Genomic DNA, 20,566 nt, shown 5'->3' with positions numbered 1-20,566 from the left:
CAAACACGCAGAATGGAGTGAAGCAAGAGCGGCAGGGCACGTGGGTGGGTGTTAAAATTTGCAAGTGAGTGCTATAAACAGAACAAAACAATGGATATTCAGCATTGTGTTTGACAGATTGACACTTAAAGAAAAAGAGAACTGTTTGGAGCCATATGGTAGGTTGGGTTCTAACAGTCTTTGAAAGGACATTTTATCTATTCTATCTAAAAATAGCTTAGCAGTGATATACAAACATTTTTTTGAGCAGAAGAACCTTTTTTTCACCTGCTACCCCAAGATGCATGCTGTGGCACCTAAAACCTCCCTCGAAGCCTCTGAGACAGCTTCTAGGAACCTTGGAACTCTGCTGACCAGTGCAAGGGCCACAGTGGCAGCAAATTCTTTCGGAGTCAACAGATCTAATACAATCGGGAGGAAGGACAGAACCTTTTAAAAAAACTACATCAAATGCAGCTGTGTCTGATTTCAGCCCGGCCGCCTCAGGGCTGGGCCCTTCTTTCACCCTGGGTTCACTGTCATTCCCTGCGTGAGCATCACAAAGCACCTCCCAGCCCACAGCTCGGACATTCTGTCCACCAACCCAGACCAAAAACGCCAGAGTCAGCATCGCATCCTATCTAGCATGGGGAGAAGGCCGGCTGGCTTCAGACTCCAGTGTGTGCTCTAACACTGTCATCCGACTCTCTGTGTCCCCATGGACTGTACCCACCAGGCTGCTCTGTGCATGGGATTCTCCAGGCAAGAATCCTGGAGTGGGGGGCCACATCCTCCTCCAGGGGATTTTCCCAACCCAGGGATCGAACCTGTGTCTCCCGCATTGCAGAAGGATTCTCTCCAGACTCCTCCAGAAACGACCCCTCTCGCCACCTCCAGGCACAGTCTCTGCTGTGAGCAGGCGGCCACCCTCTTGCCCAGGGACCCTGATGCCTGCCCGCTGGCCCCTGGGTCCTACTCAGTGATCTAGAAACTCTAGTTTCCAGTGATCACTCACACTAGTGATCAACCAGAGTGGTCCTTACACGGAGGGTTGACTGTTTCACTCTTCTCCAAACTATCCCCCGATCCTCCACTTGCCTGGAGGAGAAGCCCAGCTTCCACAGTGGCCTTGAGGTGGTAGCCACCCTGACGTGCTCCCCAACCTCTCACAGCGACTCATCGCCTCACAGCAGCGCTGCTGGCAGAGGGCCTGGGCTGGCAATGCCCTGGGCCCTCCAGCACCACCTAACCCCGCTGTCACCTCCCCAAACCACAGCCTCCAGGGCCACCTACATCCAAGGACAGTCACCAGGTCCAGAGGCCCCAGGGAGTGGGGGGAACGGCTGGGCCTGCACAGCAGCTTGACCTCTGCCACTGCCCTGCTTCCTTCTGCTCCTTCCACATGTCTTTATCCCGTCCTGAAAAGTGACCTGCCCCTTCACACCACCTCCGGACCTGCCTCCCGAGACCCCAGCCTGCCACGAAGGTCCCACACGATCCAGCCCTGCCAGCGTCTCTGATCCCCAATCTTCCTGGTCTCCCCAGTTCACCCCGCTCCAAGCTCACTGGCCTTGGTTTGGTGTTTCCTCCTGAGGACCGGTGAGCTCCTGCATGAAGGTCTTGGCGCAGCTGTTCCTTCACCTCCTTCCAGCTCTGCTTAAGTATCACCTTAAACATGTGCATGCATTTGCTTACCTGTCTGCCTGTTGATTTCACTTGGAAGAAATGACTTCACTTACAAAAGAGTGTGAAAATGACTTTTTTAAATACATGAAGGCCGAGTAATGGAAAACAAACAAAACAACAACCAAAAAACTCAGGGGTTCTGGACTCCACCCTGAGCCCCAGTGCCCAGCACTGGCCCCCTGCAGCTGTGTGGCTTTGGGGAAGGGACCACACCTCTGGCAGCCTAGGCCCCCTTTTGGTGGAGAGACTGATTTCACAGAGCCTCTTAGAATGGCCCCTGAGAGTTAGTTGATTTCTTGTATGTTAACAGGCTGTGAAAACAAAGGGCACGTAAATCCTGGTAATTCTGAAGAGATGACCCCATGAACCTCACATACCAAAAAAACCCACCGGGAGTACACTTGCATCCTGGCTTAAGGTCAGAGTCCTAGGAAGTGGCTTTTTGGCTCTACTCAACCATGAATAGACTGAGAACTTCCAGTGAAGTAGAAAGGGCTGGACGATAGCATTCCCAGGGCACAGAGCTGGCCCAGCAAACATCACCGAGAACCCAGAAGGGTTATGACCACTAGTCTTGTTACGTGGTACAAAACCCTAATATTTTGCTCTTCTTGCACTGACTCTAATTACTTCAGACTTTATTCTAATCTCTAAGGACCTGGCAGGGGGTGTGGGGTGGGAAGAAAGCACATAGGATTTCAAATATCTAGGTCTCTGTATGTTCATCAGAAAAGCTTTAAATGTTAATAACAGCCATATGTCTGGTTATTTGAGATTAGAGACTGAAATCTTTTCATGTGTATCTTCAACTCAAACTTTTATATTTATTTCTGTTCTTGTGATACAGAGTATCTGTACTTGGCTTAAAAATAAAACAATAACTCCCCCCAAAATCTCAGCTGTTTTTATGTGTTCTTCCATTCTTTTTTCATTTACTAGAGTGAACTGTGAAATGTCCTTGCCCATAACCTCAAATCCACCAGCTTGATTGATTTCAGGGGTTGTGTTGGAGACCCACCCTGCCGAGCAGAGAAGACAGACCACCTGTAAGCTGGCACTAACGAAGCCACAGTAATTTCACACCGACCATCACACCCTATGTTCATCTTTTCCGATTTATTTGTGAGCTCACTAGAGTCCATTTCTTTATTTCTAAAGAGAGAATCACGTAAGCTTATGTGAAAGACACCATTATTAAAAACCATTGTTCATTAAAAACCATTGTTCAACAGTTATACCTTAACAATGACTGCACCATGTATTAAGATGATAATAATTAAAGATGGTGCTATAGAAAGATAAGGAAAGCAGACCTTGTCCTAATCAATTAGCACACAATGGCTGTGCGGTTCTCTAGATCCACATGCTACATCTGGGAACATCCCTGCCTGGGGTGAGGCGCACGCACGTGTGTGTGTGTGTGTGTGTGTGTGTGTGTGTGTGTGTGTGTGTGTGTTTCCCATTGAAATTCAGTGCTACATCAGATTATCTAGGGTCTTTGCTAAAGCAATAATCTACCAGAAATTGGCTTCGCTTTCCACATCCTCCTTTGAGGATAACATGCACTCTTCTGATTTTTCTTCATCGCTTTATACAACTTAATATTCAGGCTAGGGAAACTAGAAATCTCCTCCAGGTCAAACAACTGCTCAAATCTATCCACAAATTTATTTTCCTTCTCCAGCCTGAATTTCATGACCCAGAGGATGACGGTGGTTTCTTTGCACAGATGGTCGAAGGTAACGAGGAGTTCTTCGAGAAATGGATGAGCATAGACCACGTCGGCCGCCAGGATGTAGTCAAAGTTGATGGAAGCCCTGGGGAAGTTCTTGTCTAGAGCTACACCCCAGGAGAGCTCTTTGACCTGAGGCAGATGCTTAGCTTTCATTTTGGTGTTTCGAGAAATATTATACTGCAGGTTTCCAAGTAACTCAGGTAAATCTGTGGCAGTCACGTGTGCGCCTGGGAGACAAAGGACAGCAGGGAGAGAAACCTTCATGGGACGAGGTGAAGCCACCGGTTTGTGAGCCACCATGCACTTTGCAATTCGGCACGAAGGCTAGCCCCATGTCAAAGACAGTACACACAAGAGGGAAATGCCTTCAGAATGGATGCTAAGGTAGCCTCGCGCCTCCCCTTACACACAGTTAGGTTCTCCAGGTATTGATGCTTTTACATCTGTTGCACTTTTCTGTTCTCCTGGGTTTTTTTTCTTTTTTTGGTCACTTTTGTTTTGTTATTCTTGCTGTTATTTTCTATTTATCTACTTAAAACATTAAAAGGAAGGGAAATTCAAAGGATTTTGGTATCCTCATTGGATTGAAACAATCAGATGTCACTGTTGAAAGATAAACGGGATCTTCCCTAAAAGAAACCTGAGCTCCAGTCATGTGAGACCAAATGAGTATACGTAACACTGAGCACCCCATCATTGACCAGGAAGTGCTTGAGTGTGAGAAGTGGAGGCAGGAGAGATGACTTCTCAGTGTCACTACACTGAAAGTATCGTGACACCCAGGTTCATGCCCATGGTTTCAGCTTGACCCCATTATAAGCCTGACGCTTACAACCTGCATTTGGGGCTTCCCAGGTGGCTCAGCAGATAAAGAATCCACCTGCCAATGCAGGAGACGTAGATCCCATTCCTGGGTCAGGAAGACCCCTGGAGGAGGAAATGGCAGCCCACTCCAGTATGCTTGCCTGGGAAACCCCATGAACAGAGGGGCCTGGCAGGCGGCAGTCCATGGGGTTGCAAGGACTGAACGACTGAGCACTCGTGCACACACAACCTGCACAGACAGCTCATGCAGCCAAAGGTCACACACAGGACAGAATGCTCGGATGAAAACATCAAAGAAGCCCACAGTTAAAACTGAACACTGGCAGTCCTTTTCAGGAGAAAATTGTACACCAAAACTCAATAAAGTCTGTCCCCTAACATGAACTTTAGGCAGCAGGAGAACCTGAAAACAATGTGTAAATAAGTCTACAATTGTCTGAAATCTACATCAGACAAGGACAGGCTCGGGTAAGGGATGAGAGAACAGATCTGAGGGGAATCCAGTTCACCCCAGACCAGTTTAGAACCCATTTCTCACCCATGATGGCAAATTTCTCTGGCTATTGACTCTGTTTCTGGAAACTATTAAAACGGGAGGGAAATAAACATTTCATTGGTAGAATCACAGAGATAAAAATCTCTGCATTCTAGTGTGTGTGTATAGGGTGGGAGGTCTATCAAGTTCAACAAATCTTTTTAAAATCTCAAGATAAGGAATGACTCCTCCCTCCACTGCCCTTCACCCATAGGAATATAAACTATCTGAAGGGGTTGAAAGAGGATGAGATGGTTGGATGGTGTCACCAACTCAATGAACATGAGTTTGAGTAAACTCCGGGAGTTGGTGATGGACAGGGAGGCCTGGCGTGCTGCAGTCCATGGGGTTGCAAAGAGTCGGACATGACTGAGCGACTGAACTGAGGCGCTGGGGCTGACTATGAAGAGCTTCGTGTCTAGAGGTAAACACCACCACTGACCAAACAAAGCTTCCCTCTTCTGATGCTTGCGTCAAGTCATACAAGCACCAAAGGGACTGATTCTTTTTAATGAATGGACAGCTTCCCCAAACACAAATTCTGCTCTTAGATGAGGACGCTTTCAGGTGTAAATCCAACAGGACCTCTGACACTAGCCATACTAAGTGGGATGGTGACTTTCAAAGTAATGTCAAGACAGAGCAATTTATAAAAATAAAATATTTGGGGAGGGTTTCAAGGGTCCTATATTTCTCCAGTGTTTTAGAAAGTTGTGAATTGCTAAATCTTGAACTGCTCTCAAGATTTTAGAGTGGCAGGTGTGCACTTCTGAAGATCAAGAAAATCAAGACGGATTTGGGCCGCGCACATCAGAGAAGGCAGATAAATTAAGGCTGTGAAATAGATAACAACAACAGAAAAGATTGAAGCAGGCTCAGACACACGTAGAGACCATCGCACATTTAGTTGGAAAAGAAGATGCTGGTGAAAGAACAGGCGATCGCAAAAGAAGAATGGAAATAACTGAGAAAATAAATCCAAGGACACGCACCTAAACTTAGAAGCAGACGTGACTCCTGACAGTCTTTCTCAATTCCTACAGGTGCTTTTTCATAAAAGAAAATGACTTCAAAATCCAAAAGGAATATACCAAGTATACGGGGAGGTTGAAATGGGCTGAAATTTAAATAAAGAAGAGAGAGTCCGCAGCAGTCGGCTCTGCCTATGCCTCATATTTCCCATGTCCTCCAGCAGCCAGAATGCCAGGATATACATGCCGGCTAGAATGCACTTGTGACCTACACCCCAGGAGAAGAACTAATACAGCTTCCCAGAAAATTCGGAAGGAAACCAGTCAGGTGACTTTAACATCGTTAAGTTTCTTAATGAAGCCCATTCAAAGCATGAAGGGGTTGAAAACAGGCCCTGATTCATGTTGATGAAGAGCAGAAACCAACACAGTATTGTAAAGCAATTATCCTTCAATTGAAAATACATAAAATTTTTCAAAATAAAACTAGAAATAAATAAATAAAAATAGGAAAAAACTAAAAGATATTCCTTAATATCAGGAATAAGAAGGCAAACAAGCCCAGGGAAAAAAAGCGGGGTGGGGGGGATTGGGGGGGGTGGGGGCGGTGGGGAATACATGTACAAAAAAAAAAATATGTAAAAAGACTCAATCATGAGAAACTAGGACCAACTTTCTATCAGGAGGAGAATTTCAAAATAAACTATCATTTATATATATATAAAAAAAATAGGCCCAGGTTATAGTAAAATGAAAGTGAAAGTTGCTCAGTCGTGTCCAACTCTTTGCGACCTCATGGACTATACAGTCCATGGAATTCTCCAGGCATAGCAAATGGATACCAAAAGCAACTAATGCTATCAGATCATTGGATTCTCTGATCCCACTTGATCTAAAGCAGCTACTTACCAAGTAAACTCGCCACAATGGAGACGAGCCCCGTTCCAGCTCCAATTTCAATCACATTTTTGTCGACCAGGTTATATTGCTTTACGTTAGTTTCCAGAAAATAGCACAGAACAAGGGCCTATGAAAATGCAAAAAAAGAAAAAATAGTGCTTAGTAAGTAATCACAGAAAGCAATATTAAACTCCATTAGACAAATACCCCACTAATGCTATAATACATGTATAAGCACATGTGAGAGTGGGCTTCCCAGGTGGCACAGTGGTAAAGAATCTGCCTGCCAATGCAGGAGACATAGGAGATGCGGGTTCAATCCCTGGATTGGGAAGATCCCTTGGAGGAGGAAATGGCAACTCACTCCAGTATTCTTGCCTTGGAAATCCCATGGACAGAGAAGCCTGGTGGGCTACAGTCCACGGGGTTGCAGACAGTCAGACACAACTGAGCGACTGAGCAGGCATGCACATGTGAGTGTATGTGTGTGTATATACACATCTCTACAGAAATTATCCACAGAAGTACATTCTCCAATAGGTTCAACATTTAGGATAGAAAAAGTCTTTGGGGATTATTGGGGAGAGTAGAGAACTAAGAATATAGAGTTCAGTTACTTAGGCTTGATTATCTTTAAAGGAAGCAACTTCTAACAGGGCTTCCCTGGTGGCTCAGAGGGTAAAGCGTCTGCCTGCAATTCAGGAGACTTGGGTTCGATCCGTAGTTCGGGAAGATCCCCTGGAGAAGGAAATGGCAACCCACTCCAGTGTTCTTGCCTGGAGAATCCCATGGATGGAGGAGCCTGGTAGGCTACAGTCCACAGGGTCGCAAAGAGTCGGACACGACTGAGCGACTTCAGTTTCACTTTCTAATAATAAGAGTCATTTTAAAGAAATATATGTTCAAGATTGGGGCAGACAGTAGAGGGGGCTGCAGCCTTCGTAGGACAATTGATAGATGAGTGTGGCCTTTTAGAATATTCTGCATGTTGAGACTGATACAGATTTCATATTAATTGTTTAACTCAAATAAAGCCCAGTTAAATGGGAAATAAAAATGTGTACAATTCTAAACTTTTCTGACCTATAGTAACCAAAAACTGAATGTGTAAACAACAGTCTTTATTAACCCTACAAGTCAGAAATAGAATTGGTGGAAGCATTTTCCCAATTTCTTGATTTCTAAATTTTACTGTTGCTTGAGGTCACAAAATAGAACTATGGAATCTCTCTTCTCTTTCCAAATGGTATATAATAATAGACAAAATTGGATGAAAAATAATTTAAATTATACCGATGGCCAAACAACAGCGCCGTAACAATCCGTGGCTTCATTGATGCGGATCTCATGGCCAGCGAAATGAAACCCTTCCCAGGGGATGGTTGTTACAAATGCTGGAACAAAACACCTCCTCATGATCTCTGCAACCACTGTCCTGTCATCGCCGTCTTCTCCGCTCTCTGAAAGGAAAAGAAAAAGCCAGTGGTTGTGGTTGCAGCAGTAAAGGAGAAGAATCTACTGGAAATGCAGCATTTCCACCTAATCTAAGTTGCTTCTGACCAGTCATTGACGTTAGCTGCAACATAATGGTAGTAAGGTATAACTATTTGAAAACAGCTCTTAACAGAAGCTGACATTTCACACATTGGGACAACATCTTTCTGATTTTTACTGAGGTTGAAGTCAACTGTTAGTCCTTTCTGCAATGCTATGTGAAATAAACAATTGAAAGACTTTTTAAAAAAACAACATATTTTAAAGGCTAGCAACCAAAAAATAAATAAATAAAGACTACCAATCTATTCATCTAGAACAAAAGAAAGACTGATGATAGAGTCTAAGATTTCTACTATTCTTATTAGCTTCACAGTGCAATTCCAGTTATTTCAACGTAGCAGATCCTTTGTGACCTGCCTTAATCCAAGCAAAAGACATGTGATACCATCCATCAATTACACTTGTATTATATTATTATTACTTATTTGTATATTATTGTTTGGGGGCAACTCATGACATCTTAACATTGACAATATCGGATAAGTCTCACTGATAAGAATACAAAATGTTGCTTTCTGGAGAGCAATCTTATGGTATTTTGTTAATTTATATATAAATATCCTACAAGCCAGCAATCCTGCTCCCTCTTCTAAATTTTTACACAAGTCCTTAAGTGGATATGTGTGAAAATATTTGTCAAAGACCTACATCAAACACACTAGAAAGGTTGTCAGGAAGAAGCTGGAAAAGGAAAGGAAGTATGAAATGGGTAAAAAGGATGAATGAAACAAGATACAGACAGATACACATACAACAGGGGGTCTTGTTGAGATGATGCCATGTACCATGACGTGAAGGGTATGACTCGCTCACACCTCTGCCCTGAGACCCAAAAACAAGTAAGTAAACAAACAGAAAACAAACACATTTCCTAGAAATTTGGAGGAAGTACAAAAACTTCTCATTCTGGTCTTCATAGAAGAAGACAAGTTTCTCTTGGGAAATTTATTTCCCAAATCTCAAAAGTTAAAACCTTCACACTTTGCAACCTTGCCATCATTCATACTTTCAAAACAGATATGACACTCCAAAGTCAAATGTCATCTGATCCTTGAACGTCAGATGGAAAACACCGCGGCTGCCTCCTGGTCTCAGCTTGCACCTCATCCAGGAAACTCAAGTTCCTCTGGGGATGAACAACATGCCCAGCTTGTTCAGCCTCTTTGAATATTTCCATTGAGGGTGAAGTTGTTCCTTCACAAGTGGCCCATTCTGCAATTAGAAAATTTGATGATTCACAATTCTCCCTAACTCTAAACCAAAATCTGACACCAGCAATTTTTAAATCTATTCTTCCTAAAAGTAAGGAAGCAATTTCCCTCAAAAACGAGCAAACTTTTATCATTAAAACAAGTCCCAAAATTTTAGGAAAGGGGAACGTGCAAAGGTTTAAAAAAAAAAATGAGGAGTTTGGCACCAGTCTTAAAATTTCTGGACTCAAGGCCCCAGGAGATTTTGCAGCTTCTCCATGCATTGAGGCAAAAACAGGGGTGAGAGAGAGGTTGCCCTAAGTTCTTGAGTCCTAAGAGAAGACGTACTGAATTGGCCAAAAGGTTTTTCCATAACATCTTATTGAAAAACTAGAACAAACTTTCTGAACCACCCAATAGTTGCCAAACTCTGTCCTGTGAGCTCCAGTAACATCATTCCGTAGCATTCTGGGAGCACAGTGGCAAGAAGATGAAGTTTTTCCCTGTTGGAAGATTCCCTCAGGGGCCACAATCCAGCAGGAACTTGAGCCAAGACGATTTCCTGTCCTAAATTCTGTGATCCCTGAACAGACCCAGACAGAACCAAGCGTTCTCCAAAGGACTCTAACCTCACCGCATTCCACAGTGGGGGGCCACCCCCACAACCCCCTCCACCAGCCCTCACACTGACCTTGGCAGAGATGCAGAGAAAACGAACCGGTGAAAAATGGAGAGTCCTAAGCAAGAGACACCTCTTCTAACATATTTCACTGTATTTCTCCTGAAACAACAGCAGGCTCTCACATTCAGGAAGAGCTCCAGGAAGCCAGTAATATTGGTAATAACGTTGCCTTTGAACTTTAACTTTCATTTTGCTAGATTCACTTGCCTTGCTAAGATGGGAGGCTGGGGGGACAGCAGAGGGCTGCGGAAGTTCTTTAGGGGAAAGCTGAGAACTTTAATTGCTTCCTTGACCTTTAGTTGAATGTGCCCGCTTGGGCCTCCTTGCGAACTCCTTATAAATGCAGCACTTCTTTGACAAGTCACCTAAGGTATCGGGGATTAATAGACCTTAGAGCACACGAAATCCCAGGAGCACCCGCTAAGATTCCAGTCTTTGATATAAAAACTTTGCTGGTGAGTATTTACCGCTACCACACCGACATCTCTGACTTTGCGCTTTCCTAAAAGAAAGCTTAGTTGACCAGATCAGTGCTGCTGTCCTAACAACTACAGTGCAATAACAAATGTAAATAAATAGAGCTAGTCTTTTTTTTTTCAAGAATGACATGTTTACTTCTATAAGGAACGGAGATTTAAAATACATATGTAAATATATTATGTAATTTTTAAAATGACTTACACCCCCCAAATTAAAGGATCTTCCAAGAGATTGGAATTTCATGAAATTTCCAAAAAATTTCATGAAACAACAACCACTGTTAATCGCATGTTGTGGTGGTGGTGGTTGTTTAGGTGTTCAGTCGTGTCTGACCCTTTGTGCCCCATGAACTATATGTAGCCCGCCAGGCTCCTCTGTCCATGGGGTTTCCCAGGCAGAAATACTGCAGTGGGTTGCCATTTCCTCTCCAAGGGTCTTCCCAACCCAGGGATCGAACCCGAGACTCTTGGGTCTCCTGCATTGCAGGCAGATCCTTTACCCAGGGATTAATTGCACATACACCCTAAAAGAACACAATTCGATGATTGCACACGGTCATTTGAAATGAGTTATGCACCTAGGCTGATCACATATCCTATAGCAAACACTGTCAGGCTGAAGAAAATTTAACTGACAGTGTTTTATATTAGCATTCTCCTTGGAATTTAAAGACTATATAAATATCAGTCATTCCATAGAAAGGGACACTCATAAAAAGTATTCCTTAATTGATAGCAGGAAATCAAAATATACTGAATTTGGGTACTTACAATTATTTGTCCAGATGTAATACATGGGATTTTAAGAGCAAATACACACACACAATTACATCCAGCTTAAAACTTCAGGGACTTCCCTGGTGGTCCAGTGGTTCAGATTCTGGGCTCCTAGTGCAGGAGTTCGATCCCTAGCCTGGGTTCCATCCCTGGTCAGGGAGCTAGGTCTCACAAGCAGCGACTTGGACATGGCCTAGCCAAATAAATTAAAAAAAAAAAAAAAAAGACTTTACTGTTTTTTAGCATTAAAGATTTTGAGGTTAAAAAAAATTTTTTTTTGGCCTCACCTCGAGACTTGCAGGGTTTTAGTTTCCTGACAAGGGATTGAACCCAGCCCGTGGCAGTGAAATCACCAAGCCTTAAACACTGGACCACCAGGGAACCCCCAGGGCTAATAACTTAAGAACAATTATTTATTTAAATTAAAAGACAGGAGATTCCCAAGTGGCACTAGTGGTAAAGAACCTACCTGCCAAAGCAGGAGACATAAGAGACACAGGTTCTATCTCTGGGTGGGGAAGATCCACTGGAGAAGGAAATGGCAACCCACTCCAGTGTTCTTGCCTGGAGAATTTCATGGACAGAGGAGCCTGGCGGGCTACAGTCCACAGGGTCGCAGAGTCGGATAAGACTGCATCAGTTTAGCATGGACTAGCACGCGCTCAGTGTTTCAGCAATATCACCACCCATTTCAAGGTTGATGCCAAGAGCCACTGGGCAGCAATCTAACAGAAAAGCTGCACTTTTACAGGGCGTCCCTAACATCGCCTTGTTGTAACAAAAGGGGGAAACCTATGCTCCAAACACAATATGCAAACAACAGGTCCCCAAAGAGTATGTTTGGCTATTTGTTGATTATGGGACTGAATCTTGAGAAGGTCAATGAATTCGTGGATATTCTTTGGTTTTTAGGAAAGATGTGAAGAGCACTTTTCTCCAAAAGTTAATAGTCTTATCATACAATGGAATTCTAATTTACACTTCCAAAGAACAATTTTCTACACATATTCCTTCCTTGTAATCTAGCACTCAGCCCCAGGACAAATAACTAAAACCAGGAAATGTTATGCAATATGTAGAATTTTGGCTTCCCTACATGAAAAGTAGAAAACTTCTGATATCTATACCTGTGTGTGTTAGTCGCTCAGTCGCATCAAACTCTTTGCAACTCCATGGACTGTAGACCAGCAGGCTACTCTGTCCATGGGATTCTCCAGGCAAGAATAGTGGAGTGAGTTGCCATTTCCTTCTCCAGGGGATCTTCCCAACACAGGAATCGAACCCAGGTCTCCTACATTGCAGGCGGATTCCTTACCATCTGAGCCCCCAGGGAAGTGCTATACCTGTAGATAAAGCTATCTACCTTAATCTTAAGAGTATTATTATTAATGAATTTAATATTGAAACAAATATTAAAACAAATTGTAAATAAAACATAATCAAGAAACCGTAACAATTATGTTGCAATTTTAGGCTTATCTGTCTTAATGCTTTTGATACTATAAAGGCTTAACACCATTTTCCTGCTATTAAATCTTTGCTGATTGTGAACAATATCTACCAGGTGCTCTTGTCCTCTAGAGAACTAAAGTGATTTCAATTACAAAGTAAAAATTAGCAAGATTCTGCCATGTTACAGTGATGATTTTCTTAAGAGGAAAATCCAACAGTGAATTGACTTTCAAGGCTGGATTGCAACAAGCCTTCAAAAACGCAGGTTCTGTCTGCATTCTTCTCTTTTATACTTTTAAAGTCAATAACAGCAATAATAGATGGAAGGGTCAGATCACAGAAATACATGGGAAAGAAAATTCTTTAACAGCTATGACAAGTGAATTTAAGCTTCCATTTGAGGGCTGTCATGAAGACCTGTCAGCAAAATTTAAAGTAAAAACCCTTCAACTAAATGAAAGAGACTGTCATTCAATAGAATCTTCTGTTCAAAGATGAATGTCATGTGCTTCTTAGAAATACCTAGAGAGTTTTTTTTTAAAGATGTTAAAGATATTTTCAGATTAGTGAATGGTCACAGGCAAACCTGAAAACTAGAATTCTGAAAGGCTTAGCAATGTCAAGTTCTCAGGCCCTTATGTTAAACCTGATTCCCTTATGCTGTTTTCACAAATTTTTTTTTTTTTTGGTCTGGATGTCTGCTTAGTTTCAAGAATATATAGAGGCTATAATTTTTTGCCAGAATGTATTTTTTAATTGGAGGATAATTGCTTTACAATGCTGTGTTAGTTTTTGCTGTACAGCAATGTGAATCAGTTGTAAGTATATATGTGTGTGTGTGTGTGTGTGTGTGTATGTAAACCTTTATATGTATGTGTGTGTGTGTGTGGTGGGTGGGGGGGCTTCCCAGGTGGCGCTAGTGGTAAAGAACCCTCCTGCCAATGCAAGAGACCTAAGAGATGTGGGTTCAATCCCTGGGTCGGGAAGATCCCCTGGAGAAGAGAACGGCAACCCACTCCAATTCTTGCCTGGAGAATCCCATGGACAGAGGAGTCTGGCAGGCTACAGTTCATAGGGTCACAAAGAGTCGGACACAACTGAGGACCTTAGCACACACGTGTGTATATACACATATATGTCCCCTCCCTCATGAGCCTCCCTCCCACCCTACATCCCACCCAGCTGGGTCATCACAGAGCACCGGGCTGAGCTCCCTGTGTTATTCAAGAGGCTGTAACTTTCATTAAGTGGCTCAAATGATAACTATCAATACATTTGCCAAAGAAGTAAAATTCACTTTTTACTGAGACTGCTCGGGTTGCAAGTCAGGGGTTAAAAAATAAAAAAGAACCAAATTTAGTTGTACTCAGAGCCGGTTGCTGGAATAGTACCAATGTGGGATAAAAGAAATACTTCAAACGAGCAATGGGAAGCCCCACTGCTTGGCTGAATCAGGAGAAGCATCCTCAGGAGGAGACATCTGAGTTGCGGCAGAGGGAAGATGAGGGCTGCCAGGCAGGGAAGGGAGGACGGGAGGTCAGGAGAGACAGACGCAGCCCCCGCCGGGGTGTGGAGGCAGGCTTGGCGAACCGGGAGGACCGCGAGCTGGTGTACAGGCTGGTGTCGAAAACGAGCCGGAAGAGGCAGGCGGGGATGACCCTAGGGCAGTGCTGACCTTTCTTCTACAGGGTGAGCAGGAGCCAATGACTATCATGAGGACAAGAATTACCCCGTCGAATTTGATATTTGAGAATTTCCTTCTGGTGGTAGCAGCGGAGGCTACATTAGAAGCGAATCAGAAGCCGTAATCATCTAGAAAAAAGACGCACGAGTCTGCAGTGAGGCAGCAAGCCTTGGGTCTAGGAGCCACGTGTGACTTTGTGGGCTCCCGAGGCAGTGGTAGACTCCTCCCTGGAGGGCAACAAGTGATGTTCAAACTTGACATTCAACCCTGAGTTTTGAAGCTATCTGAGGCAGATTACCATGTTTAAGGGTTATTATTCAGTATGTGAAACATTGATTACAGTCTTATCTAGCAGATATTTATCCAGATTACTTTTTAAACATGTAAAATGTGTTGATAGATGATTCTCCCATTAGTAACTTTGTGTACTCTGGTACTCCAATTAGTATATTAACGTTAACTCAGACTACAGTTTGGTATGTTTCTTAAACAGCAATAGAATTACTCAAAATTTCTTCTTCCTATATTAAGGCAGTATTGCTTATGATGGGAACTGCGCTCAGCTGTGTCCAACTCTTTGCCACCCCGTGACTATAGCCAGCCAGGCTCCTCTGTCGGTGGGATTCTCAAAGCAAGAATACTGGAGTGGGTGGCCATTTCCTTCTCCAGGGGATCTTTCCAACCTGGGGAATGAACCCACACCTCCTGTCTCCTGCCTTGGCAGGTGGGATTCGTTACCACCAGCGCCACCCGGGATGTCTCTCCGCAAACATCCCCCTGTAGATCTCGGGCGCGTTTAGTCCCATCCTGGCACCCGCCTCTTGAAGGGACCAAACCAACGCAAGGCAGAACAGAGGCCATCAGGCAGGCAGCTGGACGGCCAGGTTTGGGAGTCACTGTGAGCAGGCATCACGGAGCCTTGGGTTAGGATGGACCTGATCCAAGGCTGAGCACCCTGAGAGCAGCCTTTATAGCACGTGGCTACTTGTGCTAACAGCTGGAGAGCAGCTGTTGACAAGGGTAGGCAACCTGAGATTTGGCACAGTTGACGTGGATGTGGTTTTAGACGGTTTAGATTACAATGCAGCGTTAGAAACCGTTCATTGTTGTTCAGTCACTAAGTCATGTCTGACCCTTGTGACCCCATGGACTGCAATTCACCAGGCTCCTCTGTCCGTGGGATTTCCCAGGTCGGTTACCATTTCTTTCTCTGGGGGATTTTCCTGACCCAGGGATCGAAACCACGTCTCCTTAGAAACCAAAGACAGAGGAATTTTCAGCATTCACTATAGTCCTAACTTTGTGCATAACAAGTGTTACCCTATAATTCTTGGATATTCAGGCCAGTGTCGAGTTAGAAGCACTGGGCTATGGGCTTGCTCCATCCTTTCCAAGCACAAGATAACCAAGTACAGAAGAGCTAGATCGGGAAGAGCCAATACCCTTCAGTACTTGAGAACTGAGTGTTCTACTGGTTACTGAAAGCTTTTCCAACAAAATGCCATGTGACTCTGCCCCCTCCGCACACTCTTAATCCCCTCAGCACCACGCCTGTGAATGTATTTTGAAAGCTTCAGTTGGCTACGTGGATGATTATCATGGGCTGTGTTTGTTCACGTTGTAAAATACTTTCATAATAGTTCTGTCTGCACCTTACCTTGAACTTCTTCCATATCTTTTGTAATTTGCCAAATTACCATACGCACAGTGGAAACCAGGCTTTGTACTAATGGTATTGACAGTGATGAGATTTTATTCCTAAACTGCAGAGAAATCGCATCTTCATTCAAATCATCTAAATGGTTGGATTCTCTAAAGTGATTATGACTTTAAGTGTTTAGATTTGCGAAAATTACTACAGTTAAACCATTCACGTTTAAGCCATGTAGGCTGCCAACACTGGGCATACACCCAGCTCTCTTGGCCTAACGATGCTCACCCAGGCAGAGGCCACCTGGTACGCCTAAAAAAGGGAGGAAAAAAAACAGGACTACAGTCGTTAGAAAATATCCAAAGTGTGCAGATAAAACAGAGAGAGAAAGAAATCTAGACAATTAAGTTTGTACAACTGTTCTACAAAAATATGGTAGTAATCCTTCTAGTCTATATCAAGAGCGTATGTCTGCACGTTTTAATTTTTATTTATTTCTGACTGCACTGGGTCTCAGTTGCTGCATGCAGGATCTTCGATTCTCATTGCAGCATGCAGGGTCTTTAGTTGCAGCGGGCAGGAGCTTCTAGCTGCGGCATGTGGAATCTTTAGTGGCAGCACGTGGGATCTAGTTCCCTGACCAGGGATCGAACCTGGGGCCCTGCATTGATAGTGCGGAGTCTTAACACCGGACCACCAGGGAAGTCCCTATCTGCACTTTTTATCTCAAGGCAATGGGAACAGTTATATATTACAGAGTCTATGAAAAGTCATTCTTGATATTTAGGATGATATTAAAAAAAAACAGCGGCTCAAATCCAAATAACTCCACTGGTAATGGAATTTGACCTTAAATTCTCCTTACCACAAGAGGTCAAAAGAGGTCAAATTACACTGTGTTTGCCTCTAATTAATACATCAGAAGGACCATACACACAGGCTAGACAAATTTTACAGTCTAAAATCAACTTTCATGGAAGCAATTGTAAAAACCATAAGACTATTTTTATCTCTCTTGCAATCTTCCTATCTGAAAAGAAATAATGAAGAAATCACAATCATGTATTTAGCATGTAGCATCTGGGGAAAATTTTTATTCCACTTTTGCAGATTAAAAAAAAAAAAAACAACTCTATTAATACCTAGCAAGTCTATGTACTTGATTTATTACCTGTCAGAATTATCTCTAACGTATCATCAGGTATAGCAGGAGACAATAAACATTGTTAGAGATAGTTACAGGTTAGCAAACACAAGCACAGGCGTATATGCAATTGATAAAAAGCCCCAGCTCTCTTTAGCACATCAGTGAGCGCCGTCAAGGTTGGCATGTACATTGTTAGTTGCTTTGTCTTCTTAGAATTGGTCAAATTACATAAAGAAACAAAAAATAATTTACCTTTTTGAACTTCTGGATCCATTAAGTGATTAGCTAATGGATGGCGATATATTGATGCTTTCTTGATCATTTCTTGAAAACTAGACAAATAATACATTAAGATATCAAATGGTAATAATTAATTCAAAATGTGCTCTCATAGTTACCGAATAAAATTTAACACCAAATACAGTAGAGAAAATTATATTAAAATATCTGATTAAAAATTATGATTTTTAAAAAGACCATTAAAACACCATCTATCTAGTACCAACTAAAATTGAGAGTCAGAAATTTTAGAAGTTCTTGGAAGAAGAAAACATTCTTCACCAGAGCCACCTCAGCTATCACAAAGAAAGCCATCATCTTCATACTAACTAGTCAGAGAGCAATCCTAAAACTTAAGAGGTGGTTAAAACATTGGGAGAGAAACGGTTCCACTCAGTGTAGTGAACGCCATAGCATTAATCCAAAACAAACCTCCCTACATAGCACAGATGCAAAGAAGCTGTCACCCATGGCCATCAGCCTGTACCCAAGGTCAAATAGCCCAACCACCAAACACTTTCTTTTTTGAGTAGCTTCTTTAAAAAAAAAAAAAAAAAACCCATACCATCTCAGCAAAGATATTTAAAAGGAAAGGAATTCAAGCTTTGTATGCCTCTCAAACAAAGCATATCTTGTGAATGAATGAGCTTAAGTAAGTTGTAGTTCCAACTTTGGAAAACAACGATTTGATGTTTTAAGCATCAGTTTTTGAATCCTTTAATAATCACTGTACTACCATGAATTAATATTCACTCCTTTCCTACACCTGGCTCCTAAAACACATGTCACAGCCACCACATCTTTCTTTAAACTATGCCTCAGTAAATTAGGAGACAGATTGTTTTCCTTACAGTTTACAAAGGAGGAAAATCAAAGGTTATATTACGGCCCTGAGGTCGCAGGGCTGAACAATAGCGAAAGTGGTCACCCGGTTTGTTCCCAATTTAGTTTCTCTTCCATTAAAGGGACGCGGTCTTTACAACACCTGTCCGCCAGCAGGTCAACATGTATTAAACGTGAAGTCTGGACATACCTATGTACACGAGTTAGCTGAGTTTCTAGAAGGTTAAAAAGGATCATCCACAACTTTGTCTTTGCTGCTGAGACCCTCTGATGGTGCCTGAAAGGCGAGCGCCCAAGCTCGGCAGTTGACTACTGTACGCGCTGGCAGCAGGTCTAAGCCTGACAGCTGCGTCTGCACAGCCTCTGAGATTCAGCAGCGAGGCTGGGACGCCCATAAATAAGGGGTCGGAGAAAGTAAGTAGGCATATTCCATGTGGGCGTCTCGTGCCCAGAGCGAGAGCCAGCGGGAAGGTTTCAACTCCTCCTGCAAATGAGTGAAGGCGATTTGGGCCAAGTGATAACTTTTCACTCGGATGCCAAGCGTTATTTAAGCCTCCCCAGCTCTGACGTCCTGTGAGACGGAGGCCACATGCTTTCCATGTCACCTTGTCTGGGTGCAAAGGCCATTTTTAGCCTCAGACAACTGCCCCAGAAGGCTTGGGAGAGTGTGTGCTGCAGCGCTCTGACCGCAGGGATTAGGTTACCGCAGTTCCTTCCTACTGGGAGTAAAGAGGCAGGCAGAGGGTATCTGTAGCCTGTACACCTGCTCACGTGCATGTAGGGCTGCAACTCAGAGTTTGTATTAACTCCCGCGACCACTGGAAATAGCCTGAATAAGAAGTTATTAACAGGTAATGAAACCCAGCAATATTGTAAAGTTAAACTTAGGAGTGCGGGTACAGCCTCTAAGAAATACTTCACATATTATGATGGATGAAGCTCACGACAGTGGATAGGACAGGACTACTGGTCTGGGAGCCTGATTTTAATCACTCCTGTCAATAATTGGCCTGTGATTTTAGGCACTGACTTAGCGTGTTTCTTGGCTTCCTCATATGTAAAGTAGAGATATAAAAGGCACATAGTATCTATGAGATGAATATGATAGACAAAAAAACATTCTGGAAACTGCAAAATCTTAAATGATGAAAACAATTATCCACAGGAGGTTAATCCTGGGCAGAGGACACGCTCTTTTTTTTGGATCTTTTTAAAACAAGAATGAAGAATTATTCAGTGAATAAAAACCACCTGTCTTTTCCCACAATTTTTTAATTTTTTAATTGAAGGATAATTACAGAATTTTGTTGTTTTCTATCAGACATCAACATGAATCAGCCATAGGTGTACATATGTCCCCTCCCTCCCATCTCCCGCCCCATCCCACCCTAGGTTGATACACAGCACCTGTCTGAGTTCCCTGAGACATACAGCAAATTCTTGTTGGCTATTTTACAGATGGTAATGTGAGTTTCCATGTTACTCTCTCCATACATCTCACCCTCTCCTTCCCTCTCCCCATGTCCATAAGTCTATTCTCTATGTCTGTTTCTCCATTGCTGCCTTGCAAATAAATTCATCAGTGTCATCTAGATTCCATACATATGTTAGTACATAATATTTATCTTTCTCTTTCTGACTTACTTCACTCTGTATAATAGACTCTAGGTTCATCTACCTTATTAGAACTGACTCAAATGTGTTCCTTTTTTGGCTGAGTAATACTCCATTCCCACAAGTTATTTAAAAGATCAAGGAACCTCAGTTTAGACACGCAGAATGTCTAAATCATCTGAAGAGACACGACGACAATGATTATTTTGGTTATATTGAACTGTTTTGGAAAAAAGAAGTACAGAGAGACTTCTGCCTCCAGCTCTAAGTAGCTTATAGCAACACAGCACTGACTCTTTACTCAAGATTACTTGCTTAGGAAGATGTTTAGGGCAAGAGGCTAACTTTCCAAGCATAAAGTGGCTAAAAACAGAACAAAATTCAAAAGAAGAAATATCCCACTTGGTACCTGTGGAAAACTACTTTTTAGGGATGGAGGAAAACTAGGAGATGGAGTCTGACAAAGTGCAAACCAGCTCTGAACCCACTCAGTCCTGGTTAAAGTGAGGTGACCTTCCCCTCTGCTTCCCACCAGAATACATTCTGGAAACCTCTCCAGAGGAGGACTCACAACATCTAC

At 43.0% G+C, this 20,566-nt stretch overlaps 1 protein-coding gene across 1 annotated transcript; it reads right to left on the bottom strand.

Moving 5' to 3' along the window:
• Positions 1–2,766: 2,766 nt before the first annotated feature.
• On the bottom strand, positions 2,767–18,894 carry LOC109566945 (protein-lysine methyltransferase METTL21E). The gene is made up of 5 exons (XM_019971691.2): positions 18,563–18,894; positions 17,503–17,582; positions 7,925–8,091; positions 6,641–6,758; positions 2,767–3,627 (listed from the first exon to the last, which is right to left on the bottom strand). The coding sequence occupies exons 1-5, from the start codon at positions 18,607–18,609 to the stop codon at positions 3,167–3,169; spliced, it is 873 nt and encodes a 290-aa protein (XP_019827250.2). The 5' UTR covers positions 18,610–18,894; the 3' UTR covers positions 2,767–3,166.
• Positions 18,895–20,566: the final 1,672 nt, after the last annotated feature.

This window comes from Bos indicus, chromosome 12 (genome assembly GCF_029378745.1).
Source record: "Bos indicus isolate NIAB-ARS_2022 breed Sahiwal x Tharparkar chromosome 12, NIAB-ARS_B.indTharparkar_mat_pri_1.0, whole genome shotgun sequence".
Classification (NCBI taxonomy): Eukaryota; Metazoa; Chordata; class Mammalia; order Artiodactyla; family Bovidae; genus Bos; species Bos indicus.
This window is presented reverse-complemented; position numbering and strand designations above follow the sequence as displayed.